Below are 22197 nucleotides of genomic sequence, written 5' to 3'. Positions count from 1 at the left end.
CTTTCACTGAAGATTAGCACGAAAAATTTTTTTAATGCAATCAAATGTTATTATACTCACGAAATTGCTTCCTCTCTATTTTCTCCCCAGGAGAAGCAATGACCAAACTGAGAATCAGCAAATTCATGAAGGCCCCCTGCAGCAGCAACACTGAAATAACCCCAAACATTCTTATTGCTACGGAAATTCAGTTCCTGAACTGTTCCTGAGCTGGGCTTAAAACCCTGTTAGGAAAGAAAAAATAAAAATAAAAATAAAAAAAACCTGTTAGAGAATAAAGAATATGAGAAACCATAATTGTATTTCCTAGGAAGAGAACATTTATATATTCGTTGTTTAGGCTGTGTATTAATCACATATGAAAGCAGAAATGATGCACAAAAATCAGAAAGGCTCAAGAGCCAACATTCAGTGCTACAGATTCAATGAGGACTCTATAATGACTAAAGTTGAATTAAATGGCCAACAGAGCAATGATCACTTATTTGTCTGCTCTGAGGAGACTTCTATAAATTTCCCTCTCCAGAAGAAGTCCCAAGATATTTCAGAAGTAGGCCTTCAGATACCATGTTAATATTAAAGTTCACAAGAAAAAAAAAGTGTAAACCTTTTAAGTGATGGGTTACCTCATCTGGATTTTCACTAGTGATCCGAGCGGCAATAACATGGCCTCTTGGGCAAGGAACGTGAGCAGAATTTTCAAAATCAATGGGAGCATCACCCCAGGGAGATACCCCATACATCATACGAATATCCTTGATTCTGTACAGAGGGATCCCCATGGCAATCTAAAAGGAAAAACATCACTTATTTTTCATGGGTACCTTCCTTAAAATGTAGAGGCTATCAAATTACCTACAAGACTTTTCATTTTAGTAGCCACCACCTAAAACATTCTATTTCTACTATAGCCTATATTCTACAATAATTGAGTAAGTAAAAATAATAATAATAATAATAATAATAATTGAGTAAGTAACCCTAAGTTATAGTTCTATTGACATTTCTCCATTAAGGGAGCAGAATTAAAATATATAAGGGAGGAGTCAGTGTAAATGGCTGTCCAAGAAGTCCAGACAGCTAAAAAGTCCTAACTATGTCATAATTATTTCATAATTATTCCCACAAACCATGAAGAAAGTAAATAAATTTTTTGTATTCAATGGAACCCAGAAAGAGCTCCCAATGCGGGCAAAGAACATGTTAGATACAAATAATATCAAACCTCATTATTAGCCATCACTGCCTCCCATAACATTGGTTTCCTGGGTGAAATGGAGAAAATAAGATTGATAACTAGCACTTTAAATATTACAATAAACATGTGCTGCCACAGTCTTGCCAGGAAAAACTTCGACCACCATTCTGATGTGGAATTGCTTCAATTCAGGACACAAGTAAAAAGGAGTAGACGACAGTTACAAAGTTGTGAGGTATTTTACAAATGAATTATTATTTTTTTAAAGATTTATTCATGAAAGACACAGAGAGAAAGGCAGAGACATAGACAGAGGGAGAAGCAGGCTCCTCACAGGGAGCTTAATGTGGGCCTTGATCCCTGGACCTGCCTGGAGCCAAAGGCAGATGCTCAACCACTGAGCTACCCAGGCGTCCCTACAATTCAATTAGTTGAATAACGTATATTATTTTAAAAATTTCTTTCTAAGATATGATGGTTGCTATCATATGTGTCTGGTTAAAAAAATATGATAGTATTACTAGATTTGTACCACATCAGGAAAAGCAACCTACACATCATGACCCATACAGCACGAGATGAACATTAGATGAGACTCAGATAGGAGGAGGAGTTTTCTCTTATCAGATACTGGTTAAACCAGTATCTCAGGCATCTCGGACATTTGGAACTTCTGCAGGCAACTCTCTTAGCCAAGATCAGAGTAACTCACCTGGAGTTGTGCTGCAGGGAGGTTGACATCAGCCACCATCTCTGTACAAGGGTGTTCCACCTGTAGCCGAGGGTTCAGTTCCAGAAAGTAGAAGCTTCCATCCTGGCTGTAGAGGTATTCCACAGTCCCAGCACTCACATAACCAACCATTTTGGCAAGTTTCACAGCACACTCGAAGAAAGATAAATCAACATAAGTATCCCACCCTGACCAGCTGATGGACCACTATAATTTCTCCCTCTCTCCCAACACAAGTATCCACCATTTATAAGAGCCACTGAAGGCTTTTAGACACCTAAGAGTAAATTTCACCTTCCCTGATTACTACACAAGGCCCCTAAGACATGGACAGCAAACTCAATCCAGATCTAGGGGAAAACTGTTTCTCACTTGGGATCACAAGCAACCTTACCCTCTCAGGTATAAGTGTATGCAGGCAAAAAAACACACTGTGGCAGACTACTCAGCATGCCCCGGTTTTAGTATTCCTAGTAATCTTCCTAGGAACATGGCTATCCAACTAGAGACTAGATTTCTAACCTCTCGTATAGCTAGTGACTCAGTTTTGACATATGTAATGTCAGCATTACTGAATAATATGCATATGCCCTGAATCAGGTTTTGGAAAGGAAACTACCTATCCTCTATTCCTAGATTTTCCCCTTCTGTGCCCTGGAACACAGTCACAATAGTTCAAACTAGTTTCTACCATGCAGATGAGAACATACTAAAATGGTAGAACAAAACAGAAAGAACCTGAATTGCCAGATGGCCTCAAAAAGCAGAACTGTCCTATCAACCCTGGAGAGCTCACCTCAGATTATGATGGGAAGGAAAGATAAACTTCTATCTCATCTGAGGTCATTTTATTTTTTGGATCTCTTTATTAAACTGCTTACCCTGTATATTCATTAATACAGAAATTATAAAATTCAAGTAGAATGCTATTATTTTAAAAACTTAAAAATGGGATGCTAGGGATCCCTGGGTGGCGCAGCGGTTTGGCGCCTGCCTTTGGCCCAGGGCGTGATCCTGGAGACCCGGGATCGAATCCCACATCGGGCTCCCGGTGCATGGAGCCTGTTTCTCCCTCTGCCTTCGTTTCTGCCACTCTCTCTCTCTCTCTCTCTGTGACTATCATAAATAAAGATTAAAAAAAAAAAAAAAGGGGATGCTAGCTTAGCAACAGTGTAGTGAGTAGCAAGGAAACAAATACTTCAAACTGAAAAGGTTGTAACCTCATTGTTTGGCATAACAAATCACTTAGGGGCACCTGGGTGGCTTAGTTGGTTAAGTGTCTGCCTTTGGCTCATGTCATGATCCCAGAGTCCTGAGATTAAGCCCCTCATCAGGCTCCCTACTCAGTGGGGAGTTTGCTTCTCCTTCTCCCTCTGCCCCTCCCCCTGCTCATGCTCTCTCTCTCTCAAATAAATAAATAAAATCGTTAAAAAAAAACATATTTGGTAAATTGTCTTCCACAATAATTTGGAAGGCAGATGATACACCAAGTAAGCCCTAAGAAAAAGTTAGAAAAAAGTAAGAACGTGAAAAAAAAAAGTGCTTTTATACCCCAAAACCAGATTAGATTCTTACTCTGAAGCAACTCAGTATCAAAGATCCACGAATGGAAGAAAGCCTATTGTATCTAGAAATCTTGGAGTATGATTACTCCTACCTGAAGCAAACTAGAAGCAAACAGTCCAGAAGCTTAATTAAGTTTTGAAGGAATTGTATTTCTAAATATACCACAAACCTGGCCTTTGAAAAGCCTGTGATTGGTAACTAGAGTAATATTTGTGGTCCCATTCTTGCACCAGCTCTGCCAAAGAAGGCATAATCTCCAAGGCCCAATCACAGAGAAAATTCAATGAGGAAGAACTTCACAGGGAACAAAGCCAGGTACTTCAGGGATGGTGGGCAAGGGATTACTGCCAGAGAGCAGAATCAGAGGCAGTCAGAGGGCAAAATGAAATGATCACAATTCCTGCCTAGAAGGATCTGATAACTGCTACAGACCAATTATTATCGCTTATTTTTTCATTCTTCTTTTTTTCCAAATGGGAGTTATCATGTTCGTATTCCACCACTATATATTGGGTATACGCTGGAGGGAGGATTGACCAGGGGTAGATACCTTGTATTTTAGGCCACTGGCTCATGGAAAGCCACGTGAACATTTAATGCAAAGAACTGTATGTTATCTAAAGATCCTGGAGTCTGAGCTGACTGTAGTAATTGGATTGGACTTTGGGCTGTCTCCTTTGGGGAAAGACTAAGTATATTAGTGAAAAAGTAAGAGTAAGAAAAAGGGTATGAAAGGATCATGGGTAGCTAGAGGAGCAGATTGAGGCAGATTATTAAATGCCCTCCAATGATTTTTCTGTGTGTCATTCATCTAGTAATAGCATTTCCTGAATTTCAGCTGAGTATATGGCCACCCAGTTAGTGACTATAATTCCTAACATCCCTTATAACTAGGTGTGATTGTGTAACTAAATTCTGCCCAACAGAACATGAACAGAAGTAATGTGGGTAACTTCTGGATCACATTTTTATATGCTTGCCCCCCTAGTCCTTTCTCTCCCCCTCCCACAGGCTACAATATGAACCTAATCTTATGAGAAAGCTTTAATCATGAGATAATAACACCCTAGGGCAAGGGTTGGAAAACATTTTCATTAAAGGACCAGATAGTAATTATTTTCAGCTCTGTGGCCTATATAGTTTGCCACAACATGCAACAACATTATTGCAGTGATTAAGCAGCCAAATCAAACATAAATAAATTAGCATGGCTGTGACCCAATAACTTTTTATTTACAAAGAAAGTTAATAGGTTGGATTTGGCTAACAAGCTGTAGTTGGCTGACTTCTTTCCTAGTGAATGGCACAGCAATAAGCCTAGGTCTCTGGTACCAGTTCATCTCTCAATGACTGTGAGAATGAGAAAGAGAACTTATACCTTATTTAAGCCACTGTATTTTGGAGGCCTCTTTATTATAAAAGTTAAAGAATGATTCTTTTTTTTTTTTTTTTTTTTTTTTTAATTTTTTTATTTATTTATGATGGTCACAGAGAGAGAGAGAGGCAGAGACACAGGCAGAGGGAGAAGCAGGCCCCATGCACCGGGAGCCCGACGTGGGATTCGATCCCGGGTCTCCAGGATCGCGCCCTGGGCCAAAGGCAGGCGCCAAACCGCTGCGCCACCCAGGGATCCCTAAAGAATGATTCTTAATAAATTCACGCAGTGTAGGAATTAAACTTCCAACACAGATGATCATGTATTTAGCTTGTTTGAAATTCAGAAGAGATGGGAAATATATTTCCATTAAGATGAAGACTCAGTCACTATTCCAGAAAAGACCATGTTCAGACCCCTAAACTACAACTGTTTCCACAGGACCCTGCATGACTGTTAAAGATCCATTTCTACACAAAAATATAGAACATATAGATTTGAAAGATGCTTAGCGGACCTTTTAAGAGAATGGATTTGAATAAATACATTTGAAGACTCCAAGATAATCAACTAGAAAATGGAACTACCTGCTTATTATGAGCTTGTTTTAAAAAAAAAAAAAAAAAATCAGGGCACCTGGATGGCTCAGTTGGTTAAGCATACAACTCCTGGGCAGCCCTGGTGGCTCAGTGGTTTAGTGCCACCTTCAGCCCAGGGCATGATCCTGGAGACCTGGGATCAAGTCCCACGTGGGGCTCCCTGCATGGAGCCTGCTTCTCCCTCTGCCTGTGTCTCTGCCTCTCTCTCTCTTTCTGTCTCTCATGAATAAATAAATAAAATCTTTAAAAAAAAAAAAAAGCATACAATCCTGGTTTCAGCTCAGGTCATGATCTCAGGGTCATGGGATAAAGCCCCATATTGGGATCTGTGCTCTGCGCTAAGTCTGCTTAAGATTCTCTTCCTCTGCCTGTCCCCATACTTGTGCATGTGCACACTCTAATAAATGAAATCTAAAAAACTTAAACAGTAACATTAAAAATCCCCAAACATTTCTTTTCTTTATCCCTAGTCAAAATAGTACACTAATTTTTTTCAAAAGTGTTAACTAGGGGCGCCTGGGTGGCTCAGTTGGTTAAGCATCTGCCTTCCACTCAGGTCATGATCCTGGGGTCCTGGGAACAAGACCCACATTGGACTCCCTGCTCCTGCTGGGAGGCTACTTCTCCTTCTGTCTGATGCTCCCTCTGCTTTTGTGTTCTCACTCACTCACTGTCAAATAAATAAAATCTTTAAAAAAAAAAAAAAAAAGCATTAACTAATTGAGAGCCTGAAATGTGTAGAGGGAGAACAGTAGAATTATTTTTCCTTTAGGAAAGGGACATAATCTTATCAATTATCTAGAACCACTGCCTGAAATTCTGCTATTCTCAAACTGGCAGATGAATTGAATGAGTAGTAGTCCTGTGTAAGAAAACAAATATTATAGCTTTTCATATACACACCTGTTCCATATGTTCAAATACTGCTGGAGTAGCAATAGCAGCAGGTGCTTCCTCAATAATCTTCTGATGCCTGCGCTGTACAGAGCAGTCACGACCAAAGAGAGAGATAGCATTGCCATATTGATCTGCTAAGATCTGTACCTCCAGATGACGAGACTGTTTGGCTAGTCTCATCACAAATATAGGAGATCCAGGGACTTCAGCTTGAACCTATATTAAAAGGAAATAAAGCAAATTCTTAAGTGGTAAGCATTTTTTCGAACCTGTTAAGTTGCTTCAATTTCAACAGGCAGATGCCTAGAAGTGTCAGGGACCATGTGAATTAGTAGCAATACAGAAATGAATAAAAGATAGCTCATGCCCTCATCTATTTTTTAAGATACTGCATTCTTAGTTATATAACCAATATTACTTAGTGACTTCCAGTATTACAAAAGTGAAAAACAAAATAGTTTGAAAAGACACACACAAACAAATCCCACAAAAGGGTAAAATACTGCCATCAACTACAGATAGCCAAATGTACAACTTGCTCCAGACTAGCTGCTTTCCTGGTTCACATTGCATCATGGATGGTGTTGTAGTCAAAGGATGCAGATCTTCAGTTTTGAGGCACACTACCACTGGAGATAGAGTTTTACACTGGCAGTTATTTTCTTACAGCACTTTTAAAAGTAATCCAATGTTTTCTGGCTTCCACTGCTTCTACTGAGATGTCAGCTATCATATTGTTACTCCTTTGAAAGTAGTCTTTTTACAGCCACTTTGAGATTTTCTTTCTTTTTTTAGGGTGGTGAGGTAGCAGTTATTCTGATAATCTTAGATGTAGTTTTCTCTGTATTTGTCCTATGGGGCTCATAGTATTTTTTTAAATCTGTGTTTCTATCTTTTGTAAGTTCAGGATAATTCTTAACCATTATCTCTTCAAATACTGTTTATGCTCCATGATTTCTTCAAATATTGCTTCTGTTCCATTCTCTCTCTCCTCTGAGATTCAAAAGTGCATGATGTTAGATAATTTCACTGTATCCCATAGGTCTTTTCTGCTGGTAGGTAGCAATCTCCCCAAGACTCAGTGGGTTGCTTAGGACATCTACCATCTTAATTCCTCATGAACTGTCCTCATCTGGGCAGTTCTTCCTCTGGTCTTGCCTGGGGTCACTCGTGTGCATATCATCATCTAGTAGCTCAACTGGGGCTAAATGGTCTCATCAAATGTCTGGTGATTTGTGTTGACTTCTGGCTTGTAGGTCCAGGGAGCCCTGACTCGAACAGTTCATCTCTATAGCTTGTGGACTCTCATCCTCCAATGGGCTAGATCAGGCTTCTTCAATGCAGTGCTCCAAGAGGGTGAAGGCAGAAGCTGCAAGACTTCACAAGCTCTAGAATTTACACGACACCACTTTTGCCACATTCTAATGGTTTAAGCAATCCACAGGGCCAGCTAAGACTCAGGGGTTGGGAAAAGAGATGCCACCTCTTGATCAGAAGAAAGGCAATCACACTACAAAAGGATATACATACAAGGATGGGAGGAGTTATTGCGGCCATCTCTGCAAACAATTTACTATGGTCCGCCCTCTGGCCACAATAATTCATATACCTCCCACATGCAAAATAGACTCACCCCCTCCCAAGACCCCCAAAGTCATCCAGTCAAGGCATCAGGCTTGACGTCCATTTTCTCATGAATCATGTCCAGATGCAAATGAGACTCCTTGGGTGCAGCTCCTCAGGTGCAGTTTTTCTTGATCCAACAATCTGGGAACTAAAAAGACAGGTTATGTGCCCCAACAACCCCAACATTTAATGATGAAATGGGGAAAGGATGACTGTAAAAGATATTCCTGTTCAAAGAAGAGAGGATGGGAAGTACACAGCAGTCACTGCTCCATAGCAATTCTGAAATCCAGATGGGTGAATCTCAGATCCCATGACTCTAGGGGCAGGGAAATTTTTTTAGGGTCTTGTTCAGCTCCTGGGGAGTGATTTTCCTAATCCATGAGTCTCCTGTGCATTAAGCTCTGCGATCTGGGCTCTTGGCTCTGTTCTTTTTATTAGAAATAACTGATGTTTATAGCTGAATAGCTTTCTCAGTCTGCTTCCTGTTTATAGAAAGTTGAAGACGCAGGAGCCTCTTTGAAGTTTGAACTACCTCTGTTCCTTCTGGACCCTTTGGTGTAGTCCTAAGTACAAGTTTCTTGAAAATGTTGTAGGTTTCCTATGAATCACACTGAGGGATTTAATCCTTGTCCCAAAAGAAACATCTGTAACTTTTCTGCACAGATGTATCTATACTTTGGGTACATCAGACTGCTGGTGGGACAACACCTTTAAGTGTTCTCTGAAGCTCTTTCCTATTAACCGAGAGGGTAATCTACCAGGTATAGTGTCTTAAATATTTCTGAGACCTTAAAGGCTCTCATAGGTATTCTTGACTTAGCTGTTACCCTGAGGTCATTTTTTACTTTGAGGATCTTTCTGCTAGGTAGAGACTGGGAATGAGAAAAAGTTATATTTTCAAACTTAACAAGTTTGAGACACCTTGATTAGCTCACCTCTCTCTTACAGTTCCCTAGCATAAGTAACCAGAAGGATTTAACAGATGCTTTCAATACTTTGTCTAGACATTTCCTTAACTAGGCCCATGACTTCATTAAATACATTCTCTATCTTCAAAGTTAACTCAGGCAATTGTTCCATCATTACAGAACACATATTGATCTTTTTTTCAGACTATTAGCAATTCCCTCATTGCCTATCCAGCCTCCACTAACAATTTATTCAACATTCCTCCAGCCTTCATTAACAATCTCATCATTTTTTTTCAGCCTCCACCTATAAGCTAGTCTTAAAGCCATGTCACATATTTTACTTTTTTGTTAAAACAGCATCATACCTTTGGGTATCAATTTCTGTGGCAGTTACCCATTGATGCCTAACAAACCCCAAAAATTTATTTACTTAGGACATTGACTATTTTATTTTATTCGCTTACAGCAATTTGAGCAGGGCACAGCTGGATAGTTCTGCTGATCTTGCCCAGGAGCTACTCATGCAGCTGTAGTCATCTGCCAGTTTGACTGGGGTTGGATGGTCTAGTAGGGTCTTATTTGCACATCTCAAATGTGGTGCTGTCAACATGTAGGTCTAGGAAGTCTCAGCTAGGACAACTCATCTCTACTTTATGTGGCCTCTCTTTCTCCAAAAGGCTAGACTGGTTTCTTCACTTGTAAGTCGGGCAAGGGCAGAAATTACAAGACCACTTGGGGTTTAGACTTCAGAACTTACACACCATTTCTGCTACATTCTCTTGTTTAAAACAAAGTCACAAGGCTAGCCAAAATTCAAAGAATGGGAAAAAAGACAGTCTTTCTTGATGGGAAGAGAGGCAAAAATCATAGGGGTCTGTATAGAAAGATGGGAGAAGTTATCATGGTCATCTTTGCAAATAACCTCTTACATGCTCTTTTCTGTATTTTTCATCCTTTTGTCTCTTCACGCTTCAGTCTGAATTTTCTTCTGAGCTATGTTCCAGTCACTAATTCTCTCTTCAACTGTATCTAATATGCTATTAAACTCCTCTATTGACTTCTTAGTTTTATTTGTATTTTCAGTTCTAGAATTTGTTTCTTCTTCACAGGTTCCAGTTTCCTGACAAAATTCTCAATTTTGTCTTTAATTTCCTTGAATACATTAAGTACAGTTACTTTAAAATCCTTGTCTGATAGATCCATTATCTAAACTCTGCAGATCTGTTTAAAACTGACTTCTATTTTTCTTGATTTTCAGTCACATAATTTGGTATACCCGCTTACTCTGAAATCGCTATTTGATACTGCATTTGAAAAATAAATAGAAGTAATTTGAGGTTCTGGATATTATTATATTTGCATTTCTTTCTAGTGGCTAGTGACACCAGCAATACTTGAACCCTTTGCCTGAATCAAAGGTTGAGTATTTTGAAGCTGAGATTTAGTCCCTGTGAGAGTTGGTCTGTTTCTAGTTTTTTACTCTTAAGGTATAGTTCCTTCAAGATCCCAATCTAAAATGTGGGAAGTTTTAGGAACTTCCCTTCTTACCAAATCTTAAAGGTTAAGTTTAGCCTTTTAGTCTTATAAGACTGTTGAAAATTAATCAGCTTTTTAACTGCTCCTTTTCTTTTTTTTTTTTTTTTTTTAAGATTTTACTTATTAGAGGCACAGAGAGAGAGAGAGGCAGAGACACAGGCAGAGGGAGAAGCAGGCTCCACGCAGGGAGCCTGACGTGGGACTCGATCCCGGGTCTCCAGGATCATGCCCTGGGCCGAAGGCGGTGCTAAACCGCTACGCCACCGGGGCTGCCCAACTGCTCCTTTTCAAATCAGAAGATATCTCTATGGAAAAAGTGGCCTCAAATGCCACCTCATTGGGTTTCCTTCTTCTCCTATACCTTAGCCCCATTATAATTCTTTACTGTCTTGAAAGGTCTCTAATGCCTTAAAATAGTTTAAAAACAATTTAAAAAAATTTTTAAATAAAAAAAAAAATCTTTCCCAGATTTTCTAGCTTGTTCTCAAAGGGAGGATTGGTTTGTTATTTAGTTAATCATTATTGGAACTTGAGGACTTTCACAGAAAACTTCCCAATCTTAGTGCTCTAGATTCTTCAACTATTTGAGTCACAGTATAAGTAGTTTTGAAATATCTAAAGGAATTACATTTTTAAAAATTTAACAAGCTTTTTCTTTTGCTTCTAAAAGCAAAGGAGCTTTAGATTGGTCAAATATTGGTCAAATATTTCTTTGACCCCAAGGCATTGATTTACCTATGAAATTAGGTAAACTACAAAAGGAATGCAAAGAAAAAGAAGGTTAATATTTGAATTCCAACATTCAAAATAGGATAATGCAGCAAAACAATACCTTAATCACCTTTTTCAGTTTGCCGTTAATGGTTAAAAAAAAGAGGGTAGGGATGCCTGGATGGCTCAGTGGTTTGAGCATCTGCCTTTGGCCCAGGGCGTGATCCTGGAGTCTCAGGATCGAGTCCCACATTGGGCTCCCTGCATGAAGCCTGCTTCTCCCTCTGCCTCTGTCTCTGCCTCTCTCTCTGTATCTCTCATGAATAAATGAATAAAATATTCAAAAAAAAAAAAAGAGGGTAAACAGAAGTTGGCTAGAGATAACAGTAAAAGACAGTACAAAGTAAAAAATGCTGGAAAAAATTAAAACAGTGGAAAACTAGGAAAGTGAAAGGCCAGAATATGTCCCAATTTTCCTTTTTTCTGATTCCTGTTTTTCTGGTAGGAGAAAAAAAGTGAGTCAAGTCTGTGAGGGTAGCTCTAGGGCAGGGAAGAAGAAACTTTTGTCTCTCAAAGAGAGTATTTTTTTTGGCCTCCACAACTAACTTGCAATATGGCCATACCACTCAGCTTTAAATCAGAGGCTTAGAGAGGGATTTGAAGTTTAGCTTTCCAAGTCACCCTCAGTTATAGAATGTAGACCTGCCATAGGGTTCCGATGCCAGGCAAGGTGTGGTGGCCATGCAGCACAGACCAGGGTATAAACTGCTGAGTTGACCAAGTAGATGGTACACATAGCAGAAACTCAGGAGCTCACAGCCAATAAGAACTTAAAGTGAGGTGAAGTCAATCAAAGAGCCCGAGTCTGGCCAAGCCAAGACCATCCAAATCAGGAGGTAACCACATCCTTTATTTACAGTGCCAGCAGAAGAAGAACACAAAAATTAGAAGGGCATTTTGACCCTTCCCTATCACTATAAGGTCCTATGAACCACATGTACCATATAGGGAAGAGCTCTCTGAGAAAATGAGCACTTTTATATATAAGAGAATATTGTTTGAGTTACCTTATCAAATAAAACCTTAAACTGAACTAGACATTTCTAATAAGCAGATAGGAAGTAGAGAGAAACACCAGAGTGCTTACAGACAAAATTAAAAATTAAATATTTTCTGAGCATCCAAATTATAATTCATTATTATTATCTTTTATTCTACCAAGGTATAATTGACATACAACATCATATTAGTTTTTGGTATACAACATAATAGTTTGTATATATAGTGTGAGTTAAATCATGTATCTCTGATATACATGTAAATTCAAACAAACAAAAACAACTTGTATTCTACCTGTCTGAAGAGGTTAGGGAAATCATCTGCATTGTTGACTTTTCTGATTCCTTTCCCTCCTCCTCCTTCTGAGGCCTTGATCATTACCGGATATCCAACTTCCTCCGCTGCCTTCAATAACAAAGAGAAAAATGGAAATAAGAGTAGTATTTACAGGGAAGGAGAAAACTGGCATCTTCTTCCTTTAAGAATGCTGTCATTGAGGGCACCTGGGTGGCTCAGTCAGTTAAGTGACATACTCTTGATTTCAGCTCAGGTCATGATCTGGAGCTCCGTGTTGGGCTCCGTGCTTAGCATAGAGTCTGCCTGGATTCTCTCTCTTCCTCTTCTTCCGTCTCTCCTCCTGCTTGCATTCTCAATATCTCTCTCCAAATACGGTCATTGGTAGGTCCAAAAGTAGTAAAATAGAAAGGTCTTAAAGACATACTATTAGGTAGGGAAAAAAAAAGTAGTAACTATCTGTAGCATTAGGTTGAACCAAAAGAAAGTGCCTTTTTTTGTAGGTTAAAAAAAAAATTGTTGAATATTGGCATTTTCATATGGTTCAATATAAGACAATCCTATATAGGTCAAAAACAAAATAGAACTATATGTTTATGGGGCACCTGGGTGGCTCAGTCAGTTAAGCATCCGACTCTCAATTTCAGCTCAGGTCATGATCTTAGGGTCATGGGATCTAGCCCCCATGTCAGGCTCTGAGCTGAGTGTGGGATCTGCTTGTCCCTCTCCCTCTACTCCTCCCCTACTTGTATTCACTGTCTGTCTTTCAAATAAATAAAATACTTTTAAAAATCCTTTATATATGATTATGTATGCATTCATACACCCACATATGAGGGTGTAAAAAAATGTCTAGAATATATACGTGGTGATTTATAAAAGGAAGATAGGTAGAAATAATTTCCATTTATTCCTGTATTATTAAAATTTCTTATAGCATATAGATATTCATGTATTACCTCTAATTTTTATTTTTAAAAAAGGTATAAGTAGTTCACTTAATAAAATGTTGATGGTCCCAGTACAGCTTCTGACAATATATATCAGTTTCAACAAATCAGAACTCTAATGTATCCAGAAATTATTTTCTCACTCAAAGCTTTATAAAAGATAAAAATAACAAGATATCAAAATATTAATAAAATACTCAGGAAACTAATGTTCAGCACATACATGGTTTTTCTATTTATGGTATTTGATAATAATCAAGTAACAATCCTAAAACTTTCTGAAAATTAATTATATATTTGTTAAGTAGGGAGCTAGTTAAATCAGGATATGTCCCTCTATTAAAATATTATGCAATTATTAAAAGGAATGAGGTGGTTTTTACATGTAATGATACAGAAGATGTCCAGATTGTATTGTTCTGAAAAAATAAAGTGGGGAAAAGTTAACCAAAATTTTGAACTAAGTCATTCCTTTGTCAAAACATTCCAGTGACTTACGGTTTCCCTTATAACAATATCTAAAAATGTACCAACAGAAAGAAGAGCATTTCAAATATTGAATTAGTTGATTCAGCACAGTTCCATCTCTACTCATATCTATGCCTGTACACAGAGTTAGCTTGATGAAATAGTTTTATCAAAGAGTTATCACTGCATGATAAGTATCAAAGAATCAGCCACAATGTGAAAAAGACTAAAAAAAAAATATATATATGGTAGCCTACATGATGTCAGTAGAAGGCAGCACTTTTAAAAAGATATGAAGGCTCTAGGCATAGGTCATCCATTTAGAATATTTTAGAAGAATTTTAATGTCATGAGAAAAATGCTTATACATAATACTAGGAAAAGAAATGAAGATTACTAAACTATATATATCATAAAAACCTAATTTTATACTTATAATAAATATAAATAATTAAAAATTATAAGAATAATAACTATAAATATGGGAATCTAATAATAAAGATGATCACTACTATAATAATATGTTCTATGAATCAAAAGAAGCTCAAAGATGTACAAATTTTTATGAGTATGTATCTATCTCTGGATGGTGGGTTTATTTTTTTTTTTAATTTTTTTTTTTTTAATTTTTATTTATTTATGATAGTCACACAGAGAGAGAGAGAGGCAGAGACACAGGCAGAGGGAGAAGCAGGCTCCATGCACCGGGAGCCCGATGTGGGATTCGATCCCGGGTCTCCAGGATCGCGCCCTGGGCCAAAGACAGGCGCCAAACCGCTGCGCCACCCAGGGATCCCTGGATGGTGGGTTTATCGGTGGATTTATTATCATCTCTTTTCTGGCCCCCCAATTTTTTACCAGAAACTTTTATGATTAAAATTATGACCAGGGGGCAGCCCGGGTGGCTCAGCAGTTTAGCGCCGCCTTCAGCCCAGAGCCTGATCCTGGAGACCTGGGATCGAGTTCCACATCAGGCTCCCTGCATGGAGCCTGCTTCTCCCTCTGCCTGTGTCTCGGCCTCTCTCTCTGTGTGTGTCTTTCATGAATAAATAAATAAAATCTTTAAAAAAATAATAATAAAAAAATAAAATTACCACCAGGAAAAAAAGGAATTTCAGTTGATAAGCTAAATAGCTAGTTCCTTACACAAAGGACTTCTACTCTTTTGCAAATTACAGCGAGTATGGCATTCACAGTTCCATTAGAAATATTAATAATTCTTATTAAGGAGATTAGGAGAGTTTAACTTGAAACGCAAACAAAAGAGCAAAATTAGTTGAGCTTTCACTGTTCCTCTTGAATTTATAACATATAAAGTCAAACATGAGTAGTGTGTTTTCCTAAAATAGTCTCTTTCACCATCTACTTGGAAGTATAATTGATACTTCTAACTATTTAAAAAGTGAAAGAAAACAAACTGGAGAGAACTATAAGAAAGAAGAGGCAATGTTGGAGAAAGATCTCCTTTTGCTTGGGTTTCTGTTTCTACAAGGAAGGACAGTAATTAGACACTTTTGGCCTCTCTTGGCTCCCTCCCTCACCCCTTCCTCAAGGGAAAAAGAATGAATTGTGTGACTGGTCAGTTTGGAAGGAGGAACTGAGCATGCATAGCTCAGCGTCTTCCCCTTTGGGATCAGCCCACTGCACAGAACATACGCTGTTTGTCAGCTCTCAGCAGTACAAGAAGTTGAATGGTAAAAGCTCTGTCTTTGTGGAGCAAAGTGTGGTTATGCAGCACCACCAGTACCCAATGAGTAAGCATGTTTAACTTGGTCGTTCAGTTTACAAATCTGATTGTTGCTACACACTGAAGCCATTTTCACCAACATCTCGAATTATTCATAAGAAAGCTGACATTTATCTATCTGCCTGGCTTCTTGGTTCTGAATTCAAGCATGGGAAAATGTGTGTTGTTTGTTACTCTGTCCTCCACCCCAATCACCACACACATACACACACACAGTAACAAGTGGTAGAAAGGAGAATCAATAAATACTTCCTTAAAGCTCTGATTTAGCCACCTAAAAAATGTTCTGTCCAGGTGAAGAGCTTGCTTCAAAACAAATTTAAGTTATTTTTGTTAAATCTAGGTCACTTCCTTACTCTATAAACTGTATCCCTGGGTAGCCTAGGTGGCTCAGCGGTTTAGCGCCGTCTTCAGCCCAGGGCCTGATCCTGGAAACCCGGGATCGAGTCCCACGTCAGGCTCCCTGCATGGAGCCTGCTTCTCCATCTGTCTCTGTTCTCTGTCTCTGCCTGCCTCTCTCTCTCTCTCTCTCTCTCTCTCTGTCTCATAAATAAATAAAATATTTTTTAAAAGTAAATAAATAAACTATTTCTCCTGCTCTTACAATCCCAATGCCATCATGGGTGTATATCATCAAGCAGCCTTCAAATTACTTTGTGACTCTAATTGGCCAGTTGAAAGACATCGCTCCCTAGAGTTAGTAACCTACCTTTAGCCCATCATCCACATCCTTCACATAACCTTTTTCGTATAATTCCTGGGGAACATTTAAGATACGTTTGGAAAAATCATTTTCATGCCAGTCCACCCGAAGACCTGCAATAGATAACAGTGACTTAAAAGCTGCTATAAAAGCTTCTGCTGTCAATTTTCTGTTATTCCTTTTTTGTTGTTGTTGTTATTCCTTCTTTAAAATGCTCTCATATTTATCTAAAACTAAGGTAGATATGAGAAAGAAGGATGCCATAAAAGCCTCATCAGTCCTTGGGGTTAATGGTATTTAGCTCTAGCTGGGACCTGGCAACTCAGGTTCTGACCCTGGAAGAAGCCAGGAGAGCTAATAGGGAGCAAACTTACAAAAATGCAAGGACATACAAGACAAAAAAAAAAAAAAAAAAGCAGGTCAGACTTTTCACAGCAACTCAGCAGGCAAAATACCTTCGATCTGTGTGTTCAGGCCTGCTCCAGGGCCAGAGGTCTGGGAAATAATTCAATCTTTATGAGCCCTTGGAAATGGAAATGGCGGTTTTATTGGCCTCAGCAGAGTCATGATTCCATGCTCCCTGAATGTCCCTGTACTCAGCCACAAGGGGAATGCTATAGCCTCTCCATTCAAACAAGAACAAATTCAACCTTTTATTTTAAACTGTTTGACCCAGCAGGGTCTGGAGAGGATATGGCAATCCCCCTGGAGAGCCAGAGTAACAAGAGTTCAAATCTGTTCAGCCTTAAGACAATGGTCGTTCCCACTTAAAAGAGGTTTTAGAGTATGTCTGCTCCCTGTGCTGGAGTATTAAAAAAGGCAAGTTCATATTGTTATCAGCTACAATGATTTACATGGCACTCTTTAAGGGATTTGTCAAGTATAAATCATTTTAAGAAAAATTTTATTCTTCTGTATGCCTGGAAGAAAGGTTGATTATTGCCCTCCTTTTCTGCAAATGAGAGGTGGAATGATACTAAAGAGACAAAGCATATCATCAATAGATGGTGGACTGACATTAAGAAAATACACAGGCAAACATTTGAATAAGTGGGTTTTAGGTTTTACTTAGTGACTCAGGTCACCTGCCAGGCAGGTTCACAGGCCTAATTCTGCCTAAGTCCATATCTGGGAGATTCTAGTCTACCCAGAGCAGATCCCAATCTGCAGAACCATATGAGTTTTCCTGGAGTTTCTCCAAAATCAAATTAAGTCCCTAGATCACTTAAATTATAGTTTAGCACCTGTGCACCTGGTACAAAATTTGTATTCTAAGACATGATAAAAATCACAGGTGTATTAAGCTAGGTAATACCATAAATCAACCTCAATTCTATTTCTTATCACATATCTGTATACATTTTAAATAACCTGAAGACCTCGGCCACAATCCCAAATATCCTACTAAGCTTTTCTATACTTCAAAATACAAACAGGTAATACTTTCTTACCACTGCCACTCCAGGGAAGAGTTGGGATACCTGCAGTTTGAGCCACTATAGAAGATGCAATCTTATCCCCCAAAGCCCACATGGCCTGGCTTGGAGGGCCTAAAAACAAGAAAAGAACCATGACTGTAACATTGTGGCCTCGTTTCTGTCACACAAATTTTTGTCTTCTATATAATTATTATTATTATTATTATTATTATTATTTATTCATAGAGACACAAAGAGAGAGACTGAGAGAGAGGCACAGACACAGGCAGAGGGAGAAGCAGGCACTATGCAGAGAGCCTGACGTGGGACTCGATCCAGGGTCTCCAGGATCATGCCCTGGGCTGCAGGCGGCGCTAAACCCCTGAGCCACCGGGGCTGCCCTATATAATTATTTTTGTATTTGTCTTGTCTCCCGTACATCACATATCATGGAGATCATGAACTTGATTAGGGAGATTATTACATTATGACTCATCTTTGTACCCATGATAGAACCTAATGTAGTGAGCTTTTAGCACACAGTGAGAATTCAGTATGTATACGAAATTAAATTCCTGACAAATCTAACTAATTTTATTGTCGTTTATGATCCAACTTGACCAGATTATCAAAATCTTTTTTTTTTAACCAATCCTAAAATAAGGACTAAGAAGTTAGAGGTTCAGGTCTGAAATACTGCCCTCCTTGGTCTTAGGGGAATCCAAAAGGAAGATTTATCTTTAATAGGGTTTACAAAATAAAATCATCATTGTGGAAGGGCTCTGAGATAGAAACACGTGGAGCCGTATACCCTTGATTTCTTTCTCTAAGAGAGCAGAAAAGTCAGAAGAAACAGCTCTCACAACCCATATGCTTAAACATGAAGGTACTGATTCATATTTAAGGGCACAGTGCTAGGGTATCCTAATACTCAATTATCTCTGCTATATAATAAGAGGTCCTTTCTCCACATATTTTCTTAAGATTAATGGCAAAGTTTTAAAAGGCCAGTGTTTTAGAAATCAGAGCCTTCTCCATATCTCATGGGACAGAAAATACAATCAAGATGAAGAAAGATAATTAGAGATGTAAGAAATGAGGAAGAGAAAAAAGAAGAGAAATGAAGAGGACTACTCTGACAGTTGCTAATTGATGAAAAATAAGAGCGCAGTGCATGTCAAAAAAAGAAAAGAATATAGAATGGAATACAGGCAAAACTGACAGAACCAGAATGACAGGAAGAGTTTGTCAGAAAGCTTACCCATGAAGGCGATGCCATTTTTCAAAAGAAGTTCTGGGAGCTTGGGATTCTCAGAAGCATGACCCCAGCCAGCCCACACTGCCTATAAGAAAAGATAATATGATTTGTTCTTAAAATTCATACTAAAAAAACCATGATAAACTATATTACTCTCTACCAAAACTGTACTCCATGAGGTATAATAGCTCCACAGGAACCTAATATTTAATCCAAGTTCTATGCTTGATTCTTGGCAAACTTTTTACAGAATAAGAATAAGCAGTCCATTGTGGCAAAACTTTTGAAGAATTCAAAACCAAGTTGAAGTTGATATTAAGATCTAGCTAGTCTTGCTGCTATTTAGGAAATTTAATTCATAACTGTTCCACTAGACTCTATAGAGCTCTTTCCAGAAATATTGGTTTTCTTTCACAGATCCAATTACTTTGGCCACTCACTTCCATATTTATATCTAGTAGTTATACTGCCATATAAATCTCTAGTTTTTTTCTCTCTGGGCTTAAGTACATTTATCCTAAATTTCCTAACACAATATTAATAGGGAAGAAATAATCTACTTCTTCAATACCATATTCTGAGCCAAGAATATTCCACCGGAAAAAGGAGTTTTTAATTATTTGAGACAGTTTGAAGGTGAAATGGATAGCATAAATAATCTCTTAAGATCCTTACAAATCTTGCTTATATTTACTTTTGACTCATTCATTTTTTTCCATCTTTCTTCTTCCCATCTGTTATATACCACCTAAGAAAAGCTTTTATCAACTTTCAACAAAGATGATTTATATAAAATTTAAAGTTCTTCTCTGAAAAAAAAAATAAAGTTCTTCTCTGGATAGCCCCTTGCATCTAACAATCAAATGCCTAAATTTGGTTTGAAAGGACACATTGGCATCTCTTACTTGTACGGGAATCCTTTTAGCAATATCAAGAATTAATTCCACGTTCGCATAGTTGTTGTTATTTGGTCCTCCTGGCACTGGCACATAGTGATCCGCCATCTTAATGTATTCTGAAAATGTAAGCAAATTAATAGAGAACACATACTTTATTTTCAGAAATATAACAGCAGAGCAAAACTTTGTAAAGGTAAGATATCATCACAGGTAATGACAGGACAAACTGCATTAACTTCTAGGGTAACTTCTAGGACCATTTAGTTAGAAGCTCTGACTGTTAAATCACAGGCACTAACATGTGCTAATCTCATATTTAGGAAGTTCTTATACCAAAACAACAGTTCTCAAACATTTCACTATGTAACCTGTTAGAAAGGTCTTTAAGATCTCTATATCAAGGATGACCTATCACTTAGAGACCCCTGTATAATCATTCTATTCAATAAGAAGTTTTAGTCCTGACACACTTTATCTTTAACTTGTACTGTACTCTAAGGAAGGCCTTTTCCTGGTGTAGAGCTGGGACAAACCTGGAAAAGAGGTAGAGCCTGAAGGGTTTGCAGACTGGCTGAACAGGAAAGGTTAGTTACAGGCATCTACCAAGTGATTGTAAAGAGCTTATCTGGAATGTTGGAGATAGTAGGTATTTGAAAGGCACTTTTAAAAGATAACTTCTTTCCCTCCTTACATTTTTTTTTTTTGCTCAGTATTCCCTGATGTCTCTCTCTTCCTATTCTGGCAGCAACTATAGTAGAGCAGCAGCTACAGAGTGCAGTTAACTATACTAAGTAGTTTATATATATTATTTAATACTCAAAAATCCTATATGTGATAGGTATTAATGGTACCTAGTTTACAAGAAATCAGCTTGGAGCAAATAACTTGCTCAAGGTCCATCTCCACCGTATCTATTAATAATGTTTCTTCTATCTTGTTCTTAATTTTTAAAGGTTTCATGTTCTTCTAAAAAAAAATTCCAAAGTAAAATACAAAGGCCTATAGTTTGTTCAAAAGAAAAATAGGTTTATTGTTCTCTTTGACAATAAAAGGGAAACCATATTAATAATAATAATAAAAATTAGGTACTATATCAGGATGTAATAATACTATTTTCTTAACAGCTGAAATCACTCAATGTCTCACTATCAAAGATAATCAGTTCATGCTTTGATATACTAGAAAACATAAATTATTAGCCAATCTAACAATATACTGTGGGATCTTCCCATATATGACAAAGAGATATATTTAACATATATTTAATACACTTCATATTTCAATGGATGTCTACTATTCCTTAATGTCACAATTGTCCATAATTCATTTAACCACCAACTTACTGATGGACATATAGGTCATTAATAATTTGGAAAATATTAAAATAATGTGATGAATATCCTTATACCACTGTCTAGTTATACCTACAGGATATATTCCTAGAAGTAAAACTACTAGGTCAAAAAGTATCCACATTTTCAAAGGTTGAACCACATTAGACTCTACTTAGCAGCATGGGTGACAAATTGTACTCTCACCTATATAAGATATTATCATTCTTTTAAATTTTACCAGTCTTCTAAACTAAAAAATCCCAATCGACTATTATTTTGGTTTGCATTTGATTACCATTAGTATCAAATTTCTTCTCATATGTTGATTGTTCTTGTTTCATTCTATTATTAACTACCTAATTCATGTTCTTTGTTCATTTTCTATGGAAGGGTATCATTTTCTCCATTATAGATAGACCCTATTTTCTGTGAATGTTTTTTCAGATAATTTTTTGTCTTTAACTTTTCTTTCTTTTTTTAAGTGCTAAATAAAAATTTTTATGTAGTCAAATCCATCTAACTTTCTGCCATGGTTTTTAGTCTTTTCTGAATTTCTGTAGCCCTGGGTAAAGAAAAGGTACCTTAATTGCTGACCTATACCATACAAGTACAAAGATACTGCTGTCACTAACCAACAACATTTCAGAGTTCTATGCCAATCAGTCTTCTATTACGTAGATAATAAAGAGAAACCCTGGTCAGTAGAAGAAGAAAGCATAACTTATTCACACAGCTTGGATTTCTCCATCGTCTCCTGGTTCCCATAATTATCACCAGAGATGCTATTTTAGAGAATACTGACAGATGAACAAAACAAAAAAGAACCCTTGGTTCTTTACCATGGATTGCACTAATCATCCACTTCTCCAACCTTCCCAATAAGGACCATAACATAAAAATATGCAACTGGGTTGA

At 37.8% G+C, this 22197-nt stretch overlaps 1 protein-coding gene across 7 annotated transcripts in view; it reads right to left on the bottom strand.

Moving 5' to 3' along the window:
* The window catches only part of ACACA (acetyl-CoA carboxylase alpha), a 294471-nt gene that overhangs the window by 164957 nt on the left and 107317 nt on the right, over nucleotides 1–22197 (bottom strand). For all 7 annotated transcript variants that reach the window (XM_041723740.1, XM_041723744.1, XM_041723742.1 and 4 more), the window contains 9 exons: nucleotides 19955–20064; nucleotides 19053–19134; nucleotides 17825–17923; nucleotides 16380–16486; nucleotides 12506–12616; nucleotides 6372–6581; nucleotides 1911–2081; nucleotides 627–788; nucleotides 61–224 (listed from right to left, as the gene is read on the bottom strand). In XM_041723740.1, the coding sequence (XP_041579674.1) occupies nucleotides 61–224; nucleotides 627–788; nucleotides 1911–2081; nucleotides 6372–6581; nucleotides 12506–12616; nucleotides 16380–16486; nucleotides 17825–17923; nucleotides 19053–19134; nucleotides 19955–20064 (1216 nt within the window). The remainder of the gene's footprint in view (nucleotides 1–60; nucleotides 225–626; nucleotides 789–1910; nucleotides 2082–6371; nucleotides 6582–12505; nucleotides 12617–16379; nucleotides 16487–17824; nucleotides 17924–19052; nucleotides 19135–19954; nucleotides 20065–22197) is intronic.

Source organism: Vulpes lagopus, chromosome 12 (assembly GCF_018345385.1).
Source record: "Vulpes lagopus strain Blue_001 chromosome 12, ASM1834538v1, whole genome shotgun sequence".
Classification (NCBI taxonomy): domain Eukaryota; kingdom Metazoa; phylum Chordata; class Mammalia; order Carnivora; family Canidae; genus Vulpes; species Vulpes lagopus.
The sequence above is the reverse complement of the archived record's forward strand: the minus strand, read 5'-3'. Positions and strand labels throughout refer to the sequence as shown.